The 24,297-nt window shown below is 56.1% G+C and overlaps 1 protein-coding gene across 1 annotated transcript in view; it reads left to right on the forward strand.

The window, feature by feature from the left end:
* Positions 1 to 24,297, forward strand: part of TRABD2B (TraB domain containing 2B) — a 202,143-nt gene that overhangs the window by 169,823 nt on the left and 8,023 nt on the right. The window contains exons 4-6 of the mRNA XM_032846633.1: positions 3,855 to 4,029; positions 18,306 to 18,396; positions 21,400 to 21,669. Of these exons, the coding sequence (XP_032702524.1) occupies positions 3,855 to 4,029; positions 18,306 to 18,396; positions 21,400 to 21,669 (536 nt within the window). The remainder of the gene's footprint in view (positions 1 to 3,854; positions 4,030 to 18,305; positions 18,397 to 21,399; positions 21,670 to 24,297) is intronic.

Genomic DNA, 24,297 nt, shown 5'->3' on the forward strand with positions numbered 1-24,297 from the left:
GTCTGTAGGGGGGCAGTCACTGCCTGTAGGTAGGGAGGAAGTGGTGTTGGAACGAGGCTTGAGAATGGAGTCTACCAGGTGGGGCCGAAGGGAGGGGCTGGCTGCCTGATTGGGTGGTGGGGGCGGAAAGTGGAGGGTCCTGAGGAACCATCTGCAGAGCAGGGGGCAGATCGTAGGGGACAGGGGATGAAAATGCCTGCTGAGGGGCAGAAGCCCTGTGGTTCAAGTGGGAGAGGGATGTGGTTGGAAAGATGCCGCTGGCCACCATGCAGAGGATGGTCCAGTGGTCTCTAGAGGCTGGGGCAGGACGGGGGCAGGGCCCAGGGTGGGGGACAGGCTCTGGCTGCATCTCAGTCTTGATCCCCCTTGCCTCCCCACCCCACCATCTCACCTCCAGAAACGGCTCATGCCCTAACCACCCACAGCTCCCAGGTCATTTGCACCATCGATGCCCCACAACCACAGAATGATGCAAAGGAAGCTTGTCTGAGCCCCTAGCCTGTGTTAGGTGGCAAGCAGCCATACACTCATCACTTTGGAGAGTGAAAGGTCAAATACAATTAAGGGTCAGAATAATTACCAGGCATGGGGAGTCTACCTTAGCCATGAAACCGGATCATCCTGGACCAAGCCAGACACACGGTTATCCAGGAGGTGCCTCTTCCCTGCGCCCACACCCCTCTCAAAGCATGGATCCCACGGTGACTGGGCGGTGAGCCTCTTCCAGGGAAACAGATCCCATCTGAGGATGCTCTGGGACTCCTAGCCTGACACACGGCTAGACACATGGAAGTTCGTGGAAGGTGTCTGTTGGATGGATGGACTGAAGAGAAGGGATGAGGCCCTTGAGGTCAGTGACGTCAGTAGACCCGAGCACTTGACCATCACACCTGACCCTGTCCTGGTTGTGGGCCAGGGGAGCCTACACTGGAGTCACTCCCCACGGCCCCACCCCAGCCCTGCCTGGCCTGTCTATCTCATCCTCCCACCTCAGACTCATGTCTCTAGGAGACCCCAGGGACCTGACATGTCCTTTTCAAAATTCTATGGTGTATCCTGCATTTAAACGTGTCACGGGAGATTTAAGGCTCCTGACAAGTCTAATGACATCATTAATTTGTTTCCCTCCGAGCCCGGGCACAAACCCAAGTCCCATCCTTGGCACGGAGCCAGGGCCCATCAGCAGAAAACATGCAGAGAATGTCAGCCAGCTGCCGGGCAGTCCCAGAAACCCCAGTGGCTAGCCTAACTCCTTCATGGCTTTGACATTGAACTTTCTGGTTCTTGTCCTTGTGCAATTTTTTTAGCTCCCTAAGGAATGAATGGAGATTCATCTTTTCACAAATGCACATTCATGGTCAGGAAGCAGAGGAGGAAGAGCCTCTGCCGGGACCCTTGGCAGAAGGGAAGGAAAGCAGGATGCTTCCTTCATGGCTTTCTGATGATTCTGAAGGCTTCTATTTGTCATCTCTGTCTCCACCCCCTGCCCAAGGCCACCCTTCACTGTAGCCTCTGCCGTCATAGGGGGAAAAAATGACGAAGCCAGCTCCATCCCCCAGGCTCATTGTACAAAGCTGACATTCAGTCAAGACTTTCTTTGTGCTCTGCACTGTGCTAATAAGCACTTTCCAAAACTGAGCTTATTTAATTCCTACAACAACATAGATTACTCCCATGTTACCAATTTGGACACAGAGTCTCAGACAGCACAAGTAACTTGCTAGTTCTAGAGAGGCAACCCCACTGGTAAGCGGTGAAAGAAGGATCCCATCCCAAGTTACCCTGGCTGTCTGACGCCAGGACCTGCCTTCATCACCACCTACTGCCTCTCGGCTCATTCCTTCGGGCATTCATTCACTGATGGAACAAATGTTTATTTCCTGGTACAACATCATCCCACATTCTCCCCCATACCTGAGGAACAGAGAGGGCCATGCTTCCGGAAATAACCCTTCTGAGCCAGAACTCCTCCCCCATTCAGGAGCCTTTCCTGGAGCTGCATCACGTCCAAATGTGGCCTGCTTTGTCAAGGCTGCCAATCATCCCTTCCATTATTGGCGGAAGGGGTAAGAAGAGCGCCATTCCTTCATTTATCCATTTGCCCAGCACCGACTCTGATGGGGTACCAATCTCTGATTGAGTACTGGCAGGGCTGCTGCATACAGCTGTGCAGGTTGTGCACTGAGTAAGTTTAGGTTTCATCAGTCGTATCATGGCCTTGTCTTCCCAGAACAGTGAATCAGGCCCTTATGGCAGAGAAGCCCCTCCCCTCCCACTCTGGGGAGCACCCTGGTGCTTGGCCGGTAGATATCAGAGACAGATGTCCCAGCAGATATCAGAGACAGATGTCCAGGCCCTGTCCAAATCCTTGAAGCTTCAGCCTCTGCTGACGTCTCCGTTTTCCTCAGAAGGAGTGTTGACAACTTGTCAGTGGCTCTAAAAGCCATGTGGCCGGGCCTCATGACCCTTGGGGGCTAATCCCTACAGGTCTTTATTCTCGTCATGCCAGACTATCCACCTAGCTAGCCCATCGGGCAGCGAGGCCTTGTGTTCTGTGCATTAGCCTGAGTTGATGAAGAGAGAAATGGAAGAGGAGACTCCAGATGGAAGACATCCTGTGCACTAGAGCTTGGAAGGTGGAATGACCGTGAAGGGTTATGGGGAAATAGAGAGGATGTTCTGACTCATCTCCTCCATGCCCTGTGGCTTCTTCTCAGACCCCACCCACCACTGGAGGCCACAGTGCTGGGACACCTGGACCTGACCTCCAAGACAGGAAGACAAAATGCTGGGAATGGAGGAATCCAGGAGGAGGCAACACAGTGAGGAGAGACAGCATGACTTTATGCTCAAGGTTCCAGAAATGTTTCTGGGCACCTACCAGTGTCAGGCACTGGGGGCCCAGGAGTGACAAGAGCTCCGTCCCTAGACTCAAAGAGCTCTCTGCCTAGTTCATTAACATGTCAGTGACACTTGTCAGGCACTGGGGGCCCAGGAGTGACAAGAGCTCTGTCCCTAGACTCAAAGAGCTCTCTGCCTAGTTCAGTAACATGTCAGTGACACTTGCCCCTGGCCACAGAACTGGGTGTGGACAGTGGGTGCAGAGCTGATAAATGTGGAAAGTTCCAAGCCTGGTTGTGGAAGAAACCATCATTATGGGAGGCAGCTGTGGTCCTGGATTTGACGTTTTTAAGAAGGGATGGAGGGATTTGGTTCTGCCCTGGGAATTCGTGGAGCTGGAGATGGAGAGATGGTGGTGGCCAGCCAGGGCTCAGACACTGGGGAAAACGGAGGCTGTGACCTCTCCTGTCATCTCTGTGGGGTGGGCCGGGCTAAACCTCGCCCATGATAGCACCACCATCTCACCTAATCCCCATCTTATGCATGAGGAAACTAGAGCTCAGAAGAGTTAAGTAACGTGACCAAAGTCACACAGCGTCAGAACCAGGCCTGAATCCAGGTCAGCCCAATCCTGTACCCTGTGGCCTTTCTGCTACACCGGGCAGCTCAGCTGACCTCCCCACCTACCTGCTGACCCGAATTCCTTGCACGCTGGGCTGGGTGCTGAAGGGAGGACAGTGAAGGAGCAAAGAGTCATCTGGCCTCCTGGGCCCTCTGCATTCTGGAAGCGGAGGGTCACCAAGGCAGAGACACAGGAGTCATACCTCCTTGTGCTGCCACCTCACCAGCTGTGTGACTTTGCACACGTCTCTGAATCTTTCCACTCTCACTTTCTTCATTTGTATAGTCCATTCCAGGGCCCATTTAAGAAACGTAAGTGCCTTGCTCTGCCGGGCTGTGTGCCTCTGCCGTGCCCCGGGAGCACTGAGGGCACCTCTGCCTTGCCTTTGCAGCTGCCCAGCTTCATCAACACCACCCTCCCGCCACACGAGCAGGTGACAGCCCAGGAGATCGACAGCTACTTCCGCCACGAGCTCATCTACAAGAGGAACGAGCGGATGGGGAAGAGGGTCATGGCACTTCTGCAGGAGAATGAAGATAAGATCTGCTTCTTCGCCTTCGGAGCAGGTGTGGGCCCGAGGGGGGAAGGAATGATTTGCAGAGTCTGTAAGGGCTGGGAAATGTTGTAGACTATCTCCTGTCCTCTCCTTCCTGAGGGAAAGTGTGGAAGTTCAGAATGGAGCAGGAGAAGCCATGCAGCCCACTTCTCCTGTGTCTTGCCAAGGGTTCTTCTGTAATAGGCCCCGTGGCAAGAAGGGTGACCCTGACAGGGCCAGGACAGCTTCTGGGGCCCCTTCGTGCCCCAAAAGACCATGCTAAAAGCCCATCCTGCAGAGCCAGGGCCAAGCCTGGGAGCACCACGGGGCCCAGTGGGGAGAGGCAGGCTCTAGCACCCCATGGCCCAGCTCCACAGCGTGGTCCAGCCCCCTCTGGGTTGAGTGACCTTGGCACAGTACCATCAAGGGCGCAAGCCCCTCTTCTATGAGTGGGCAGTGATAGCAATGACTACGTGATGAAATAAAAATCTCTATCCTGTGGAAGAGTTACAAAGATTAGTGGTAATGTTTCAATAACCTAGTAGCAAGAACTCAGAATGGCACCTGGCTTCACCGTCACTGCCAGCATCAGGACAGGTAATAGACTGTCCTTCATCATCCCACCATGGGCCGTGAGCTTGATGCTTCTCCTGGGGGCTCTGGCCTCTCTGTGCAAAGGGAAGTCAGGTCCAGGTACAAGGCTTGCTTCTCCCCCCGACCCCATCTCCCCTTCCCTCCTCTCCCTCAATCCTTCCTTGCTTGTGGCTGTCTCCCGTGATGACAGCAATGTTTGTGATGGGACCAGTGGATGGCATTTGCCTCCTTTATCAGTCAGCTGTGGCTCCAGAGCCACAGGATAGAAATGTCTGTCTTGCTTACATGAGTGCAAACCGTCTCCTGCTGCGTGACAGTGAAGGGGGCGGCACCATGTCTGGGGGGAGGGAGTGGTGAGCCCTCACGGCTGCTGCCTCTCCGCCCTCCTCCCCTGGCCCCTGGCCTGCACTGCACCTGCCTGCTCCGGCCATGCGTCCCTGTAGCTCGGGTCGGTCCTGATTCTGCTGTGGGAGGTCTGCCTCCCCGGCCCCACCATTCAACTCGGTACACGTCAAGGGGAGAGCCAGGGTCCTCTGACTGTGCCTGTGCTCCCTCTCTGTGGTCCTCAGCATGGGGGAGTCTTGTGGGACAGCGTCTGTGAGGCACACCTGCAACTGGACAGAACCAGTCCCGGCTCGCGGTGGAGCACGACCACGACCTGTTGTGGCCTGTGGCCGGCCCCTTCCCCTCTGTCAGCCTTAGTGAACTCATCTGAACAGAAGGATTCAAAAGCACAGGGGCCACTGGTGATTCCAAGAGCTAACTGAACAGTTTTCAGAGAAGAGAGGGGTTCCTCTAAGGGGTGTCTAAAGATGCCAGAAGGAGCAGGACCTTGACTGACCACGTGGAGAGGGCAAGGCTACCCTCTAGGTACAGGATACCTACTGGGGACCTGGCATGAGTCAGGACAGCTTTGGGGATTGGGAGGGGAGTAAGTGCACCCCAACACACCCTGTCACCATCCAGCTGCCCTCTAGTCCTCCCTCCATGGGCATCTGAGCTATGCTCCTGCCCAGAATGGTCCCCCACTGACTAAAAAGGAGAGCCATTCTGAGCCCAGCCAGCCTTGTGGCTTCTCTCTAGGCATAGGAGGGGCCCCTGGTGAGCCTGATCCCTGAGGGAGACCAATTAGAGATCCAGCATTCCACATGGCCCACCCGAGTGGTAGGACCTCCTGCCCCAGCTGTCCCACGGCCCAAGACCAGAGCCACCCAGGGTCTGAACTTGGCCCTTTTCTGTGAGTGAGGGAACAGAGGGCTGGGAGATGAAAATCACAGCAGTGCGGGCAGTCTTGGGCACAGGCCTGCTTCTGAAACCCAAGTCCACAGAGACACAAATGTGCCCTCAAGCACTTGGCCAGCATGCAGCCACCATGCCCATTTCTAGTTTCTTCCCCATCTGGCCCCTGGATGGTCCTGTGGACAGGCCACCAAAAAGACTCTCATCCATCCACTCTTTCCATCCGCATCGCCACTGTCCTGGGCCAAGCCTCCATCAGCTTCAGGCTCCTGGCTCCAGCTCCGCCTTCGCCGCCTCCAGGCTGCTCCCCCCATAGCAGAGCCAGCGGCTGCTGCTGGCTCTGGCCCTCACCCCGCCTTGAGCTCCTGGAGGGCCCCCACCACGTGATCACTCTGGGGTTTCAGTAGCTTCAGTAGCAGGTTTCAAGCTTGATGAGCGTGTAAAAGAATGAATGAGGGAAGGAATGAGCACATGAATGAAGGTTGACCAGATCCTTCCCTCCTGGTCTCATCTGGGCCCGGTGGACACGAGACCCGTAAAGTCAGGCTCTCAGAGGCCTGTTGTCCAAGGATAAGCCCAGAACCATGTGCAGATCTTGCTGGCAGCTGCCCCCTGGAGGCTCAGCCTGTCCTGAGACAATGGTCCGAGAATTTGAAGGCTGGAGGCAGCCTCCGAGCTCAAGCCTGCCCACCTTGTCAGAGCCCCAGACTGATGGAGAGCCCTTCAGGCCAAGATCTGGGTGAACCTCACAGCAAGTCAGGGAGAGAGCCAGGACTAGACCTCGGGCCCGGGAGCTACGCGCCAGGAGTTCTGTTCTCATGTGCAGTCAGGGAGCCTGCTGTACAGACCTGTATTGGCATGCAACATGCCCCCACATAATCTGTAGCAAGAAAAGTCCATGCCCACCTTGCTGCCTTCTTATGGCCATAACTCCCGAGCCCCACACCCTAGGGCAAGGCTGACTGCCGAGCAGGCCGGGCCCCAGCACTCAGGCAGCCTGCCACCTGCAGACGGCCGGCAGACACAGCCCATCCGCTCCACATGCTCCTGTCTGGGCACCTCTGCGGTCCCATCTCAGGCCTTCCTCAGCCCACCTCTGCTCCAGAATCCCCTCCCAGAAGCCCCCCAGCGCAGACTGGGGTCTCCAGAGCTGATGGCGGTCGGCCACCCCTTCGCCCTTCTGCTCCAGAGACATTCGGTACAAAGAGAAAGAGGTTTGGTGTGGGGAGGCTAGGGGGCAAAGGGGGGCTCTACCATTGTAGACACCAGGAAAGCCATTTCCCCTCTAAGGGCCTCAGTCTCTCAAGTGCAAAATGGGGATAATACACCTGCCTCATCAGACTGTGCTAAATATGTTCACTTTAGATCACAGGGTTAACATTCTCTACAGCAGTTTGGGGGGGGGATCTTTATAATAAAAACTCCTACTGTGTGCCAACCCCCCTCCAGGCTCTGACGTTATATTACCTTTGTCATGTTCACAGTAACACCATGAGATGGGCCTTATCATACTCATTTTGCAAATGAAAACTAAGTCCCAGAGAGGAAGAATGGCTTCCTCCAGGCCATACACGCAGACCTTCAACTTGAACCCTGACTTCTAGGGTCCCAGTCCCAGCTGTTTCAGAAATGTGGACGGTTTTGTTGGAAGGGTATCCTTGTATCTGGCCCACCCCACAGAAGAGTGGTCTCCTTGGTGTCGGTGATGTTTCTATAGCAAGGTACCATCTGACTGACCTCTTGGAGAGGTTACTCAGAGGCAACTGGGGTGTGAACGTGTGTGACAATTCTGACCAGGCCTGGGTGACATCTAGGGGCCCAGATGGAAGCCCTGCCTCTCCAGGAGGTGTCTGTGGTCAGTGTGGAAACCCAGATGTTCTAGAATGACCTAAGCCACTGCCATGGGGAGGAATGCTAGCCCAGGGGGAGGAAAGGCCTGATTCTTGACTATCAGGCTCAAGGTCAAGCTGAACCTGCTGGGCCCCCACAGATCTCATGCATGTTCTTAGATTTCTTGGGTTTTTTCTACTCTGTAAATACCTTAAAAAAAAATAGGTACTAGGTGGTAAGTTTTTATTAACTATATTTATTCAATTTACAGGCTTAGGTGGTAAGTTTTTATTAACTATATTTATTCAATTTATAGGCTTATCTAATCTAAAATGATCTTCTTTCTACCATGTTGGGAGCTGAACATCTTTTGCTTTAAAAAACAAAACAAAACAAAACAAAATGTTGGTGATAAAGGCAAAGGGAGCTCTCAGAGCCTTTACTTGGCAAAAGAAAAAGCTGGTAACTATATTGTTCCCCTACGCACCCTGCTTTTCTTACAGTGGGACAGAATGGAGCATGTCTGAAACATGATGTAAAGAATGCCATAGGAGCATTGAGGCTGCTCAGTGAGGAAAATTACTAACCCAGGCTTCTGAGACGGCAGGAAGGGTGGATCAGAGCTCAGGTAGAGGGTCTGGCCCTGGGTAGAGAAGGGCATTTCCTCACCTGTAATCGAAGGAGGAAGGAGGCCAGCAGATGGGTGATTTGCTAGTGGAAAAGTCACCTGATGGCTTTCTAATCAGAGCTCCTCTCTAGAGAGGGTAAAGGCATCTGCAGAGAAAGAGGAAGCAAGTGGAAGGTTCTTGGTTTAAAGAGAGAGCATTGGGCCTAAATGCAAGTGAGACTGGCCATAAGGAGTGGCACGGATGGAAGTTAAACAGACCAAATCTCCCAGAATCAAGTTCATTCCCTTTAGTCACACGGTACCTCCTGGGCCCCGGGCCCCAGAGGGGTAGGGAGGTCTCAGTCCCAAGCAATAAAAGAAGATTACAATGTTGTCCCTAGCGCCAGGGAACTGGGCCTTCTTGAGATCTGTTACTTTATCAGCTAATCCTGGAACCTGGAATGGATCGAGTAACATAGGAGCTGGCAGAGCTGGGGTGGAAATACAAACCAGACTCAAAGGTGGACCAGATAACCACTAGAGCCCGCTCATTTCAAACTCTGGAGCCAGTGCTTACTGTACATTCCAGAACCCTGAAGGGCTATAATCTGAATATGGTTCTACCTGCTGGCCTTCCAAAGCCCTTTGACACCCCACATCCTCTCATCCCAGCCTTCTCACGTTCTGGTAGAGTTTGTCTCAGTCACTCCTGGATTCGTGGGAGGGTTTTGGAGCTAAGAGCTTCCAGCCAATGGAGAGCCCTCCCTGAGGGCTGCGGCCACCTGCCCCCACGAGCAGTGGAAGTCCCCTTGGCAGAAAGCGTGCTCAGGCAGGCAGTGTGAGCGGCAGAGACTTTGGTGCTGCGGCTGCTGCCCGAGTGCCTGCCCGCCGGGCCCCCGCCAGCCTCTCTCTCTCCCCAAGCCCAAGCACAACAAGCCCACACTCAGTGGCACGCTGGGGAGCCGGAACACAGAAGCCGAGTGGTGGTGCAGGCCCCAGCTCGAGAGCAGGGCTGGAAGCCCAGCGTCCCGGAACACCCATAATATCTTTCTTGTAAATAACAGCGGCCGCAGCTCCCTACAAGGGGCACCATCCTGATTGAAGGACATTCATAGGACCTTTACGTCCTCCATTCCCCTTGGAGGGAGAGAGGATGGTATTTATTATTCCATTGGGCAGACAGGTAAATCGAGGTACAGATGGGAAGTAAGAGACACAGACCTGGAATGAATTGATGGTCACGCTGATAGGCCATCCCTATTGATGGCCAGTCCCCACCCTGCCCAGAAAAGATCCAGCTGCTGCTTGGCTGTCTGTGCTGCAGACTGTGCCCCTCTCCTCTCCTGCCTGGCCTTTCCACCAACTCCTCTCTAGGCTCCCACAGCCCTGTAGGATTTCCTTATCACAGCCTGGCTTGTGCCGAGCTCCTTTGTCATCTCCCAGTCTAGGAGGGAAGGTAAGACAGAGAAGGCTTCCTGGAGGAGGTAAGAACCAGTTAAAATTTTCCTGATGCTGGTCCAGCTGCATCATCCCCACAGTCCTCAGGACAATATCCACAGCCCCCTTCCTCCCGCCAGGGTTCTCCACTCGGCAGCCTCAGGAACGGAGCTCATGGCTGAGCACAGAAGAACCGCCATGTCCCCTGGAGGGCCCTCCTTCACCTTGGAAATGAGGGACGCTGCAAACAGGCAGCACACACCCAGCCGTTTTCTCCTCACGCAGGGGCACGCCCATGGCCTGCCACACTCCCCACGCTGGAACATGAGGCCACAGCATCCGGAAGTGTTTCAGAATTTCCAACGGCTCTTCAAAGGGCGCTGCTCCCCACCACGCTCACATCTGGCAGCTGGCACGCCTGCTCCGGGCTGTGATCCTTGGCCAGAGTCGCCCTTCCTGTTTCAGCCCAGAGCAGCCAGCCAGCCAGAGGAACATCCATCTGCTAGCTCGTCCCTCACGGGAGCCACCGCTGCGAGACCTAGAAACCTAGGGCTTCTCCTTAGAGGAAGTGGCCTGGGCAGACCAGGTGCTTCACTTCCTGACATCAGATTTCTCCTCCTGAAAATGAGCCTGAGAGTCAGGGGGCTGGTCCTTGGACTGCTCGGTGCCTGGGGCAGTGCCGTCTCTGGGTAAATGGGAGCCCTCGGTGTTATTAATGCTTGTGAGTCCTGGCCCCTCAGAGCCCATAGTCCCCCAAGGACAGGACTCCCCTGACCCAGGAGAGAGCAGGGCCATCCAGGGAGAAGGAGGAGGCAGAGGGGCAGAGGAGGCAGCCATCTCCATCCTCCAAGGACTCAGATGAACACTGCGCAGCGACCCCAAGAGCCGGCTCAGCTCCAATCAACGGTGAGGCTCAGGAGCAGGTTGGCCATCAGGGAGCCCTCCTGGGTCCCGGCTGCTACCTTGGCCACAATGAGTCCCAGACTGGGCACCACCCCCTGCAGCCACAGAACCTCTCACAGGCTCTGTCTCTGGGGCTCTCCCCCAGGGTCTCACCGTGACCTCAAACCGCTCTGCACAGTGTTTGCTTGGGTCTAGAGTGGTGTCAGACCCCAGGAGGAAAGGCCACCTTGTCTGACCCATCTCAGGACCCCCCAGGGCCTAGCACGTGCCTGACATGTAGGAGGTCCCTGAAAGGACCTCAGGGTAAAAACCTCCAGCACTTATGCCCTCACGGATAGGGTGGGGTGCATGGAGGAGACTTCCTCACGTCTAAATTAATTGAAAGACGACATGCTCCAAAGAGAATGAAAAAGCTCAAACAAACCCTGGGGATTTTAGAAGAATCAAGAATATTGGTGTGGAGGGATGGGCCTGGTGGGGGATGGGGGGCATGCTTCTGCAAGGACAGACACAACTGGGGGAGGTCGTGAATGGGACCCCAAGCCGACGACTGTCAGACAAGTGTCAGAGGCCCAGAAGCAGCTCCAGCCCTAGAGGGAGGCTACGTGGTGCCCAGGGAACAGCTGCCCCCAGAAGTGCCCTTTAAACAGGCACACTCCGAGCCATGAGCGGGCTCAGGCCCGCCCCAGTTCTGCCGCCTCCTCTCGGTGTGACGCTGGGCAAGTTCTGCTGGCCTCAGAAACATCGCAGTGAGGTCAAGTGACATGATAAATCAAAGTGTCCAGTTCTGCCTGAGTTCTGGAGAGATGGGAGGTGGGGTTGTTTTTCTTGGTATTTGTATCCATCCTCCCATTATTTAACAGCAGAGCTAAGCTGACCGGCTGAAGGCTCAGGGCTCTTTGTTTCTGATTGTCCTGGGTTCTGGCAGCTTCCAGAGAAGAGCAGATGATAAAGGGGGCGGAATCGGGTTCCACCTGGATATGCCCAGCTCCCCGGAGGGTGTCTGAACCCCCTCTGAGCAGGTCTGACAAGCACTCAGTGACTCTCTACTGACATACCTCCAGGGAGGGGGCCCTCACTCCCTCACAGAGCCAGACGGTTGTCTGAGAGAGTGTTTTTTGGTACCCGCTGAAACCTGGCCCCTTAGTCTTGTGCTGCCATGATCCAGAATCCCATAGTTTGCCCCACTTTCCTGACCCTCACCGTGCCCCACCTCCCCTTTCACTTCATATTCCAACAACCTGGAACCCTGGGTGGTGGGCTGCACAACCATGCTTTTCTTCCGTTTGTACCCACGGAAGTGCTAAGTCCTGTCATGAAGGCCCTTCCTTCAGCCCCATAGCCCCTGGCGGGGATCCCTCACTGCAGGGCTCTCCCTGCCACATAAGGCTGTGCATGCCTGTCCCCCAGGCCCCGCCCCGGACTGCGATCTCCTCTGGGGTGGGGACCATGTGTCTCAGCTCCGAGACAAGACTGGGTGCAGGGGACACATCCTCTCAGTCCTTCCTGAGCTAAAAAACACCCCCACCCTGCCCTGGCTGGCGCAGGAGGAGAAAGGAAACCCAATTCTGCCAGTTTCCCAGGCTGACCTTCCTTGGAAGATCAGAAGCCCCATGATACCCCCAGTTGTCCGTCCATCCCCAGGTCCCTCCATCCAGCCCTTCTGTCACACTTCCTCGGGAAAACAAACACCTCTGTCACTTGGCATCCGGCTGGCTAATCCTGGCAGTTGGATTAGCATTTGAAAGTTTCCCTTGCATTAATTTCAGACAGAACATAAATATGAGCTTGGGATCCCTCTTCCAGGAGGAGAAAACTGGAAACCCAGCTTGCTCACTGGAGAGAAAACATGTGTGCTGGCCGAGGGGAGCCTGTGTTACTTTGGAGCCATTGTGGGAACATCTGGTTCTCCCCCTCTGCACGGCCCCCCCAACACTATCTTGAAATTACCCTGTTAATTGGCCCGTTCTTCTTGCTGAGCACTCACACACTTTTCTCTCCGATCTGGTGAACTCTGAAAGGACACACATTGCTGACAGTTCCCGGCCCCCCAAATGCGAACTCGGAATCCTTCGCAGATGCTAAGACCTCAGAGCAAATGTACTAGAACGTGCAGCAAACTAGGACATGGCTGGATAAAAGTCAGAGCTTGGCATTTTACCAGTTGTGTGATCTAGGGCAAGTCCTTTCCTCTCTCTGAGCTCTAGTTTCCATGTCTGTAAGTGGTGGGGTACCTCAAAATGTTGCCACAAGGCTGAAATGAAATGATGTTCGAGAAGCACCCAGGAGACTCACCGAGTAGGAGTTTGTGCTTCGGTTATCCAGTGATGGACTCCTAGAACTGGGAAGACCCAGGAGACCATGGAAGACAACGGAGGCACAGAGAGGGGAAGGAAACTGCCTGAGGTCACGCAGCTCATTAGCTGTGGAGCCAGGTTTTCTGTCCTAACCCCACAACAGGGTTCTTTGCTCTGCTGTACCCTGCCTTCCCATGTCAGGAGGCTACCAGGCTAGAGCCAGCTGAGGGGTAGAGGCTAGATCCAGCCTCCGCTCCGTTTACTGAGTCTGGTGCCCTGGCACAGGCCTGCTTATACCTGGAAGAAGGGGCGTCTTTAATCCGCACTAAAACATGATGGGGCTGTGCCCACTGGGAGCAGGACGCCTTCCCTGTTTCTTTCTTTCTTTCTTTTTTTTTAAGATTTTATTTATTTATTTATTTGACAGAAAGAGAGAGAGATCACAAGTAGGCAGAGAGGCAGGCAGAGAGAGAGGAGGAATCAGGCTCCCCACTGAGCAGAGAGCCCGATGTGGGGCTCGATCCCAGAATCCTGAGACAATGACCTGACCCAAAGGCAGAGGCTTAACCCACTGAGCCACCCAGGCACCCCCGCCTTCCCTGTTTCTATATGAATGTCCTCTAAGTGGTACTCTGACTTGTGGGGTCCAGGAGACAATCACCAAATGAGCCCCACCATTTGTAAGACCTATAATCCTTCTGCCCCACAACCATGTACGTCTCCTCCTGGCTACAGGGGTCCCTCCTCCAGGAAGCTTTCTGTGATATCCTCAGTAGATGAGTCTCTCCACCGCCGTTCCCTGTGTTTTCATTTCTGGGTTCTTTTTCTCTTCTCTCTTTTCCTCTCTATCTCTGTCTCTTTATATCTCTGCCCTGTTTTTGTCTTTTTCTATCTCTTGCTTTCCATTTCAGTGTCTCTCCTTTTCTCTCTCTCCCTCCCACTGTCTCTAAGTCTCTTACAGCCTGTCTCCCAGCCCCTCTCTCCCCCTCTCATCTGTCTGTCTTCTCTCTGTTTCCTTGTGTCCTGGCACTCTCTCCCTCTCCCGGGAGACACTCCTGGGAGTGTCTCTTCTCTCTCAGCCCCTCTGTTGTCTCCTCTCCCCTAGTCTCTGTCTCTGTCGCTCTGCGTGCCCCACCCCTCACTGTCCTGCCTCCCTTCCCTCCTCTCCTCGTCCATGTAGCCTCTGCAGATGAAATGGAACCGACCTTCCTGCAGAGAGCTGGCCAGGAAACAGCTGTCAGTGCTGGAAGGAGCAGCCGAGCAGTGGCCAGGAGACCCCAGGAGCCTGGGCAAGCCCGCAGGCTAAGCCCCAACATTGGGGCCCCTTTGGAAACTTTCCACACCTTCCCTGCAGGTTTCAGGATGGGCGTGGTGATGTTTTCAGGATTTGTGACCTTGGAGGCAAGCCTAGGCCCTGTCTGCCAGCCTCCGGGGACAGCATGCACCAAGCCCTGACTCAGGCTGGTGCGAGCTCCTGGGATTGGTGGAATCTGCGGGAGCATCACCAAGAGGCGGGGCGGGGGCTACAAGGGAAGGGGATCTGTGAGCTCAGGTCTCCTGGGGATAGGGTGAGATCAGGGCAAGGATGTGGAGTAGCGGGTTTTGTCATTCATTCATTCAACAAACATTCATGAAGCCATCACTGTATGCCAGACTTGGGCTTAGCCCTGAGGCCAAGGATGAATCAGAAGTGGCTCATGCCCTCGAAAAACTCAGTCTCCCCTCAAATGGCTTGTTGAGAACGCATTCTGACAGGGGCATCTCTGGGGGTGGTGTGGGTGGGAAGATCATTCCAGCTGCAGAGAGAGAGCAAGGAAGGCCATGTCTGCAGTGACTCAGGCAGAAGCTGATGGGGACCTGAGCTGGTCAAGCATGAATAGGAGAGAGAAATCAGAGGGCCTCTGGTCACTCATTGGATGAGGAGGGCGAGGAAAAGTCAAGCCAGAGCCCATCTGAGTTGGATAACAGAGATCAGTTGAGACACATCCCAGGAGGGGAGGGTGAGCTGGGTTTTGTAGGCTCTGGAGGCTGTTAGGTACAGACATCCGGTAGGCTGCCGGACAGACAGGTCTGGGCGAGGACAGTAGTTCCAGAGTGGTCCACACTGCGTGGTGATTGAAACCATCATGTGGATGATTTGTCCACAGATTGTGGGGGAGCAGAAGGCTATGGACATGATTCTTGGGGCCCCCACATTTACTGGACAGGGGAAGGGGGATGCGGGGCAGTGAGAGGGCTACAAAGAAAAGCAGGACAGCACCATGTCGTGGGGTCCTCTGAAGCCAAGCCCAGAGAGGGAAGGGCTGGGGCTGCACTGGGCGCACAGGCGCAGGAATGGGTGGCTGGTGTGTGTTATCCTGGGGCAGGGGTTCACAGGAAGGGCGCCCCTTGGAGCTGTACAGGAGCTGCCTCTTGTAGGGGGCGGGCAACGGGAGACTCTGGTCTCTCTGCCTTGCAGGGAAGGAAGTGAAGGCGGACGTGGCTTAGAGAAGTAAAGATGGGATTTGCAGAAATCATTGCTGATGACTTCCAACTAGTTTCTCAAAGTATCTGGAGTCTTCTGTTCAGTCAGGGTCTGGAGCTGCTGAGGCTGAGGACATGGATGGGGCACTGACTGGACCCCGAAACGCTGTCGGGCAGCGCTCGGGATCCAGCTGGAGCTCTGTACGGCTTGAGCCCTTCTGAGCACCACCTCCCCCAGCATTAGGAATGTTCCTCTCAGAGCGGGTCACACAGCTTGGTAAATATTCACCACGGCTCCTATGCAGCTGGAGGCGGCCTGCTCTCCCTGGTCGCTCTCGAAATCCTCTGCGCGGACCACTGCTGGGCCTGGAGGCCCTCGCCTTTAAAGGGTCTCCATGGAGGCATGGAAGGGATGGCCTTTGCTGCCAGGAGTAAATTCCAAGAACTGCTGGCAGGGAGCTCCTGCAACCCGTTTGCCAAAGGCCACAAGCCCAGGCTCCCTTCCAGCTCCGTCACACTCAGGGACCAGGCAAGTGGGCACAACTCTGTGGTCCCCCCAAGGACTAGCTTAGCTCATCACTCAAGAGTGTACGCTGGGCTTCTTCAAAGAACGGTCACTCCTCCTGCCTCATCGGGACCTCACCAGCCCCCGAAGGGATGCATGCCCGTTTGACACTCAGGAAAACGGGCTGGGGGCAAGGAAGCCACTTGGCTCAGGAGACGCATAGCCATGGCAGGAGACTGGGTCTCTGTCCTTAACAGGACTGGGTGAAGCCCAGGGTCCTGGGAGGGCCTGCTCATGCCTGTGTTGTCTGCGTGTCTTCTGCACTCGGCTTCTCGAATGAGCCTCAGTTATCCCCTAGCCTTCCACATGCTGTTTCCCCTGCCTGGAACACCCCCCCCCAACCCCATGCCCAACTCTCTTCCTCACCTGGCTAATTCTTATCCCACCCTTCAGCTATCACTGCCTCCTCCAGGAAGTCTTCCTTGACTTGAGGTTGTGCTTCCGTCAGCATAGTACTTAGCCCCGATCAAAAGACCTTGATTCTGAGACCAAGTGCCTGGAACAGGCCCCCGTCTCTTCACCACTGGCTAGCACTCAAGATCCACTCGCTCAGTGCGTGTCAGATTAATGAACTGAATCAGTAAAGAAAGGGAGGGAGGGGGAATCCATTTTGGTCGGGTTCTCCGGGGTCAAACAGAAGCTTTCCCCAGAGAGTCTGAGAGCCGGGGAGCCCATGGATCCCTCCCTTGTACAGAGACATTAAGAGCATTTGAGCATAATGGATTTGCCTGAGGTCTCAGAGCAGGTGAGGCGGGTCCTGGACTAGACGCCAGCTCTCTCATTCCCAGACCAGTGGTCTCTCGCAGTGATCCCAAGGTGGACTTCAGGGACAGGAGTGGGCCAGCGCAAGAGAGCAGAAGCCGGCCCAGAGGTGTGCAGGGGGGCAGCGGAGGGGGTAGGCTCCACCCTCCGTCCACCGCTCTGCAGTCCCCGCCTAACCCCCTCTGTGCCGGAGTCTCTCCAGTCCCACCCAGCTTGTCCACTGTCTGCTCTCTTCAGACCTCCCCGGGGCTGTCAGCGTGCTGACCTTCCAGCTTCCCACCTGTCACCACCTGTCACAGGCGATTAGACTAATGACACAGGGATTTCGCCCCAGATTCTGGGCTGAATGGGGAGCTGAGGGGAACGTGCTGCCCATGGGAGTGGGGCCGCAGGGCAGGCACACGGGCTAGGAAGCGACTAGGGGTCACTACCACTCTGCCCACATCTAACAGGTGGGGAGATCGAGGCCCAGGAAGGACGAGGGGCTGGCCAGGGTGCTGACTGCCATCACTTAGCCTTCTGAGGACCCTTCCTCACCGGAGCCTGGGAGAGCCTTGGCTGTTGCCAGACTTCATGCCTGCGTCCTGCTGAAGGAGACCATTTTCTGGGCTCATCTGGGGCTGTGGCTCTCTGCATTCTGAGCCACCAGCAACAGGGCTGGCCTCAGAGCAAGTGCACCATAAACATTTGTTGAATGAATGCTTAATGGGTTGGGGTGAGGATGCCAGCACCCCCCAGCAGGAGCCACCTCGACAGTGTTCGGCTCCGGCTTTAGACCCCTTCTGTGCCCCCGCTGCAGTCTGCTGGACCTGCAGCCGTTGCAACCATGCGTTGCTCTCTCCTTCCCCAGAATCTGACACCTGGCGAGTTTTCTGGGGCCACTTGGGGCCTGGATTGTAATGTGTGCTTCGCAGAGGCTGGATAGAAGGTGAACGAATGAATCCACGAAGGTCTCTGCCCTGTGGAGCCTTGTGGGGACACAGACATGAACACAGAGAACCCACTCCCGTGCTAAGGAATGGGCCCTCAAACTGCTGGTGGAACTCACAAAGATGAGCCACAGACCTGTTGAGGGCTGGAGGGCTTCTTGGAGGAGGTTTTCTCCAAGCTGGGCCTTGCATGACCCCTTTCGGCTGCTCATTTCTGTTGCTTGTCTTACATGGGCTGAATTCACTTTACTTTTCTGGTATAAAACTGTGTGGCAGCCACAGCTGGCGCATGGGTCCTGTGGACGGAGACTGTGTTGCAGGTCATTACCATCTGAGTCTGGGGTCAGCCTCAGGGTACGAGGCACAGCAAGGCCACTTGAAACACTTGTGACCTTTGCCACAACGCCAACCACTGTTCCAGCAGTCCTCCCATTAGCCCAGCAGGGAATGCTACCATCATTCCCTTTACAGAGGGGAGCCCACGGAAACTGGGGCCTGAGGACTGGGGCCTGCAGAGCCAGGATTTGGACCCATGCCAAGGTGGCACCGGGACAACATCCAGACACACTGTACCATCTTGGGTATAGGAGGTCCCTGGCCTGAGGGGTCCCCGGCCTGAGGGGTCCCCAGTCGCTGGTGACTTGGCATGTGGCTGAGTCCACTCTGTCTCTTGTGTTCTAGGTCATTTCCTGGGAAACAACACAGTCATCGACGTCCTTCGGCAGGCAGGGCTGGAGGTGGAGCACACACCGGCAGGGCAGACCATCCACAGGTGAGAAACTCAGGCATCTGGGGGGTACGGGCCTGGCAGGCCTGCTGCCACCACCACGAAGTCCGCCGGAGCCTATGGAGCATGGCTGGGCTGCACCCTGTCCTCCTGCTCGGCTTGCGGGGCAAGTTGTGAAGAAGCCTCGTAGGGACCCACTGTGACCGGGCAGCCAGGAGTGCAGGGGCTGGGCTGGAGGTGAGGGGACTGGGAAGGAAGCTGTCATGCTATCTTGGCAGCCTGGGAGGTGAGGTTGGGGGACAGGGCAGTGGGAATGGGAGGAACGTTAGATCCTGAGAGATGCTCAAGATTTAGAGCCTGGTTGGGTTGGGGTGGGGGGGGGACTCTGCAGGACACCTGGGGTGCTGCCTCAAGAACCGGGGGATGCCCAGCCCCACCCACACCTGTTCCTCACCTTCCTCTGACCTCTTGGCTGTGCCCCCTACCCGTGACTTTCCCATCAGGACATACCTTCTCCACTCAAATAGCCATCACTGGGCATCTGAGGGGTTCCTGTCCCTACCCTAGGTTGAGGGTCCCCTGGGCCCACTTGTGTCGGCCCACACTGGGCAGCTCTGGGGGAGGCAATGACAGCATCCTCAAACTTAGGGATTCCCTGCAGCCTGTACCCCAACCTTATTGCCAGAAACTTCCTCACTAGACAACAAAGGCGACCACAGTGCAGTTTCAGCCCCTGTCTCTGATGTGACATGAGCCAGAGTCAGAAAGAAGCTTGAACAATCATAGCCAAAATTTATTGATGGTTCACTGTACACCAGGCTCTCAGCGTTTCTAGCTCATTCAATCCTCTCGAAAGCTCAATGAGTTAGGAACTAGAGTATCCCCACCTTGAAAGTGAGGAACTGGAGGCCCAGAGAGGTGAAGTCACTTGCAGAGGGATACACAGCTCATGGTAATGGCAGTCTGACTCTAGACCCTCCCTAAACTCCTAACCCCTCTCTGGGGACTGGAGGTGGGCTTGGGGGCAGGGGTGCTCAGGAATGACTGAGGCTTTGCTCCTTGCTGTGCAGAAATGAGGCTTGGACCCCTAGCCCACCAGAGCTTTGAGCCTCTGGTCTCCTAGCTCTGGGCCAATGCTCACCGCTGTCTCCATGGCACTTCTAGAGGATCTTAAAAAGTCCCTCGTATTGGACTCCTTCCTCTTCTGATCATCTGAGTCAAGCTCATGACACTGTTCTTCCTGAACATTTGAGTGCAGCACAAGGCAGTCTGCCCTGGGCCAGCGCAGGGGTGTGCTCGAGGAGCGAGGGACCCAAGGCAGCCTCGGGGACAAGGCATTCCGCACACTCCCCTTCACAGCCCCAAGGACTTCGTCCGAGGCTCATTGTGTCTGTCCAGGCCAGGCAGGGTGGGCAGACAGGCCGGGGAGGCTGCCTCTGCTCCTATTCATCTCAGAGCCCAGGCATTAGAGGAAGGCCCCCCGCCTCTCCCGCCCCCCTGCCCGGCCCTGCTCCGAGAGCTCTCAGGCTGAGCCTCCAGCACACGCTGAAATCCTGCGGGTGGGGCGAGGGGCCAGGATGCTGAGGAGGCCCCAACAATAAAAGCCATCATCGGCCACAGGTGCTTCCTGGATCCATCTTTTTGTCCGCCTGTTTTGAATTATCTCCCTAGCAGCTGCAGCATCTCCTGAACCCTGGGAATCTGGGCTTGACGTGGGGGCTGGGGACGGACAGGCTGAGCCGATGGCCTTCTCTCCTTCAAGGAGGGAGAAGCCCTTCACCCCATCGTGCATGCAGGACTGGAGGAGGAGGACAGGCTGTGTGCCACTTTGGGTGTCACTGGAACTTTATAGTTCCCCACGCCACGTCCAGCCTTCTGCCAGGGCCTGATGTCTTCCAGAGGAAGTCCATTTGGGCCCCAGAGAGGAAAGAATAAAAGGGAGAGGAGCAGACGATGTTCCCGGGCTGAGACCTGTGTATGTAGCGCTGTATGGAATGTGAATTCCACGACCACACGCCTAATCAGCGTTTCAGTGCCCACCACAGCCAAGTCCCTTTGCCTGCAGGCCAGGTTTAAAGAAATGCTTGTTATGGGTCAGGCACTGTGTTAGGACCTCAGCTCATTCATCCACGCGACAAGCTTAGGAAGTAAGTGGGAATAGGACTACTCCCATCTCGCGGCTCCCTGCTGCTCCTTGGCCACACAACCTGTAAGCTGCAGAGCGGGATGTGAACCCGCGTCTGTGTACCTCTAGCTGGAGCTCTACCTTGCTGAACGCTGTCCTGCCTCCCCGGAAAGGTGTTCAGGAAGTAGATGATGAATGCACGGATGGGGGCTGGATGAATGACACAAGCAACCATGTTAATATTTAATAATACTTAACGACTCACGTTCATTACTAAAGCATTTCAGCTGTTAACTACGAGCCAGTCACTGTTCTAAGGGCTTTGCCCGGGTTCACTTATGAAATTCGCATGATGCCCCGCAGAAGCGTGGGCTGTGGCCTCCCCGTTTTGCAGAGCAGGAGAACAAGGCACAGTGCAGTTAGTCACTTGCCCCAAGATACTCAGCCAGAGTTTGTGGAATGAAATACCCTGACGAAGGTCAGATATGCCCTCCAGAGACCTGCCCATGGCTCGCCCCCTCCCCTCCCAAGAGTCTGGGCTCAAACATCACCGGGCAGTGGCCAGACCCCGCTGCATGCCAAGCGCCCTCCACCTCCATGCTCCCTCTCCTGTCCCCCTCAGGGGCTCTCACCATCTGCTGTCCTCACTGTCCAACTTCCGCTTCGAAGTGCGAGCTCAGAATGGACAGGAACCCAGTCTGGACTTTTCTTGCCCAATCCCTAAAAGAGTGCCCGGCGCCTGGAGTCCCTCAATGAAAGGAGTCAGAGCTCCATCTCCCAACACCAGTTACTCTCGCTGGGTGCAGCAGGGGCACCCAGCTTCTTCTCCTGTGGTGACAGCCTTCCCACTGGGTGCCATTCCCTGTTGCGCATGAGTGACACAGTCCCACACGTGCACCTCACGTGCTCTTGCCCGTTTCCAGCCCCGCCGCCGGGAGCCCTGAGCCCCCACCGGAGAGGACCTCGGCGAGTCCGGCCCCAGCCACCCCTGCCGCTGCCGTCCCCGCAGCACCCTCAGCAACCCCCACCGTCCCGCCTGAGGAGGAGGACCCAGCCCTGTCCCCACACCTCCTGCTCCCCGACAGCCTCAGCCAGCTGGAGGAGTTTGGGCGACAGAAGAAGTGGCACAAGAGGCAGAACAAGCAGCAGAGGCCACGGCAGTTCAATGACCTGTGGGTTCGCCTCGAGGACAGGTGAGCAGGGACGGGGCGGGCCGTCCGGGGCTGGCCACCTCTCCTGCCGGCCTCACACACACACACCCCTGCCCCAGGGCCACAGCCCCTCTCCTCCCTGGGTGCTCCTCAGAGAAAGTGGGCCAGGTGGGCACTTGAGTGGAAACTTCTGGGGAGAGCTTGACACTCCCCCACCCCTATTCACAAAGCCTCCTACTGTTCATCCGTCAGGGCTTACAGAGCATGCTTACATCTGATTTTTCATTTTTAGTCTCAGAATGAGAGCAAGTACACTTTTTTCCATTTTAAAGATAAGGAAACAGAAACCTAAGGTGCATTGACCAAAAGTCTGCTTTGCCTTTAGCTTCCTGGATGCAGCTGGGGTGCAAAACAGGCTATGTTTGTCCCCAGACAGTGACAGTAGGAGAGAACAACGCAGCCTGGCTCCATGGAAAGGTTGTGAGCTCCCTGTCCCCGGAAGGTCTGAGTGGCCAACACCCGGTCAGGGAGGGAGCAGAGGGTCCCACTCTGCAAGAAAGAGATGACAGGGGCTGACCACTGCCCTTATGGCTGTGGGCTCCATCTCGGGAGAGGATGGCATTCCTGGTGCACGGCAGTGAGCATGGGCAGGTGCAGAGATCATCCTACTGTGCTAGTAGTACCTGTCTGTCCCCTGCCTGCGTGCCCCTGCTGCCCCTGTGCCACCCTCCCAGCCTGTCTGTCATCGTAGCTCCTGATGAAAACCAGGATGCCATCTCCCAACTTTTGCCTGCAGGCTCAAAACAGTCTCCCTAGCTTCCGCGTTGGGGTGGGAGTCTCTGTGTGTGGTGAACAGTGTCACCAGAACGCCTGAGATGCCCCAGGGAGTGACTGTCAGTGGAGGTCAGAGTCCTATCCACTGAGGTGGTCAACCCTGGCCCTCGTGTCCCAGCAGTGGGCCCTTGGAGACTCGGAGTCTCCCCTGAGCCCTAAAGACCATCATCTGGGATTTCCCCTGCACCCCCAGAAAGAGTCATCTGGGGTACGTGCAAACAAACATATGTCCAGGCCCCCGTGGCCCTCCTGATCTGACCCTGCACCACAGGGGCCTGGGGAGCTGGGTGCTGTGTCTGCCCTCGGGCTAAAGTTGCACTCGGGAGACTTCTCCACAGCTTTGGGGAACGTGGACCTAGTTCTGCATTTACAGGCTGGGGGAAAAGGGATCTGTCCAGGGTCTCACAAGCCATCAGGGACTGCCTCCAGCCTTGTCAACTTCATGGTCCTCCTGCAGCCAGGTGTCTGAGTCTATGACAAAAGGATGATACAGTCCAGTCCGTTCTTCTAAAGTCTGAGAGGTGTGCTATTCTACAAAGACTTCCAGCAACTAGTTGTGGAGCCCACTGCTCCTTTGGGCTTTGGTTTCAGAGCATCTGACTTGGGTTACTGGGAAATGTGCGGCGCCCCGGCCAGCCTGCCTGCCCCCCACCCCCGCTCTGCCAGGGACAGAGGAACCGCTGTAGCTCTATTAGCTGTGACATATTTGGCTCACATGCCCCGCGTGGGCCGCCCCCTGCGACCCAGGAGCACAGGCGGGCAGCTGTCAGAGGGCCTCTTCCTCAGTGCGGGGCAGGGCCTGCCGCCTGCCAGGAGGAGCGGGGCCGGTGGAGGCACGGGCGGCCCATGGATAGCTCCCATCAGGAGGGGGACTCGGGGCCCTCATCAGCCTGCTGGGGCAATCAAGACCCCCAGTCTGGGGTGGGCCTGGCCCATGAGGTGTTGGGGGCCGGCTGTCCGCTCCAGCAGCGGACCCCCGACTCTAACCACTTCTGAAAGGTAAATTTCGGCAAACGGCTCCAAACGGTTTCCTTTTCACAACACGTAGCTCTGAAACACAGAGCCTGGTTTCAGGAGAAGAAAATAGCTTTTCTTTGGCAAGAGGGAGCCCTTTCTCCAACCTAACAGGTAAATTGTGGTTGAACAGCTTCTTCCCTCTGGTGGGGTTGGAGAGGGAAGTTTCCATGGATGGGCACCCTGTTTGGGTTCTCGACGCTTCTCAGGGAAACAGGGCTTGAGCTCCTTGAGAGGCCTAGGTGGGGCACCCTTCTGTCACTCCCAGGGGACTCACCCCACCTGCCCAGGGTTTCCAAATTTCCACTTCTCTGAGAGGGAACAAAGGCCAGCTCTCCCAAGGGGGAACCTGAGGCACATCTGTAGCCTCTCTAACAAAATCATTATCCTTGGAGCTGTAACTCCATCCCAGGTTTTCTTATTTTCCTTCCCCCACATCCATCCCCTCTCCCACCCTTCCCCCCCCACCCCCTCCCCAAGCACACTGCCCCCAGCAGCCTGAGATTCTTTGGTGCTCCCTGCCATGGCCAGGCCAGCTTCCTCTTGCACAGCCTGGACGCAGAGCCATGGCCTCCCCTCCGGCCTGGGGCTGCCACTCCTGCGGGCCTTGTCCTTGCCAGGCTGCATGCCACCCCTCAGCCGGCTGTGCCCGGCCCTCCTCCTCCCTTTGTTCTTGCTTTTCTCTCTGCCAGGGGTGGGCACGAGGGGACATTGGCTGAACTCCAACAGCAGACTCGTGCCCTGGGTCCTGCCAGGAGTCTGGGAAGTAAGCTTTGTTTGTGAAACAAGGAGACTGAGTCCCAGCGAAGTCAGGTAACGTGT

This window comes from Lontra canadensis, unplaced genomic scaffold (genome assembly GCF_010015895.1).
Source record: "Lontra canadensis isolate GAN:19392208 unplaced genomic scaffold, GSC_riverotter_1.0 scaffold179, whole genome shotgun sequence".
NCBI lineage: Eukaryota > Metazoa > Chordata > Mammalia > Carnivora > Mustelidae > Lontra > Lontra canadensis.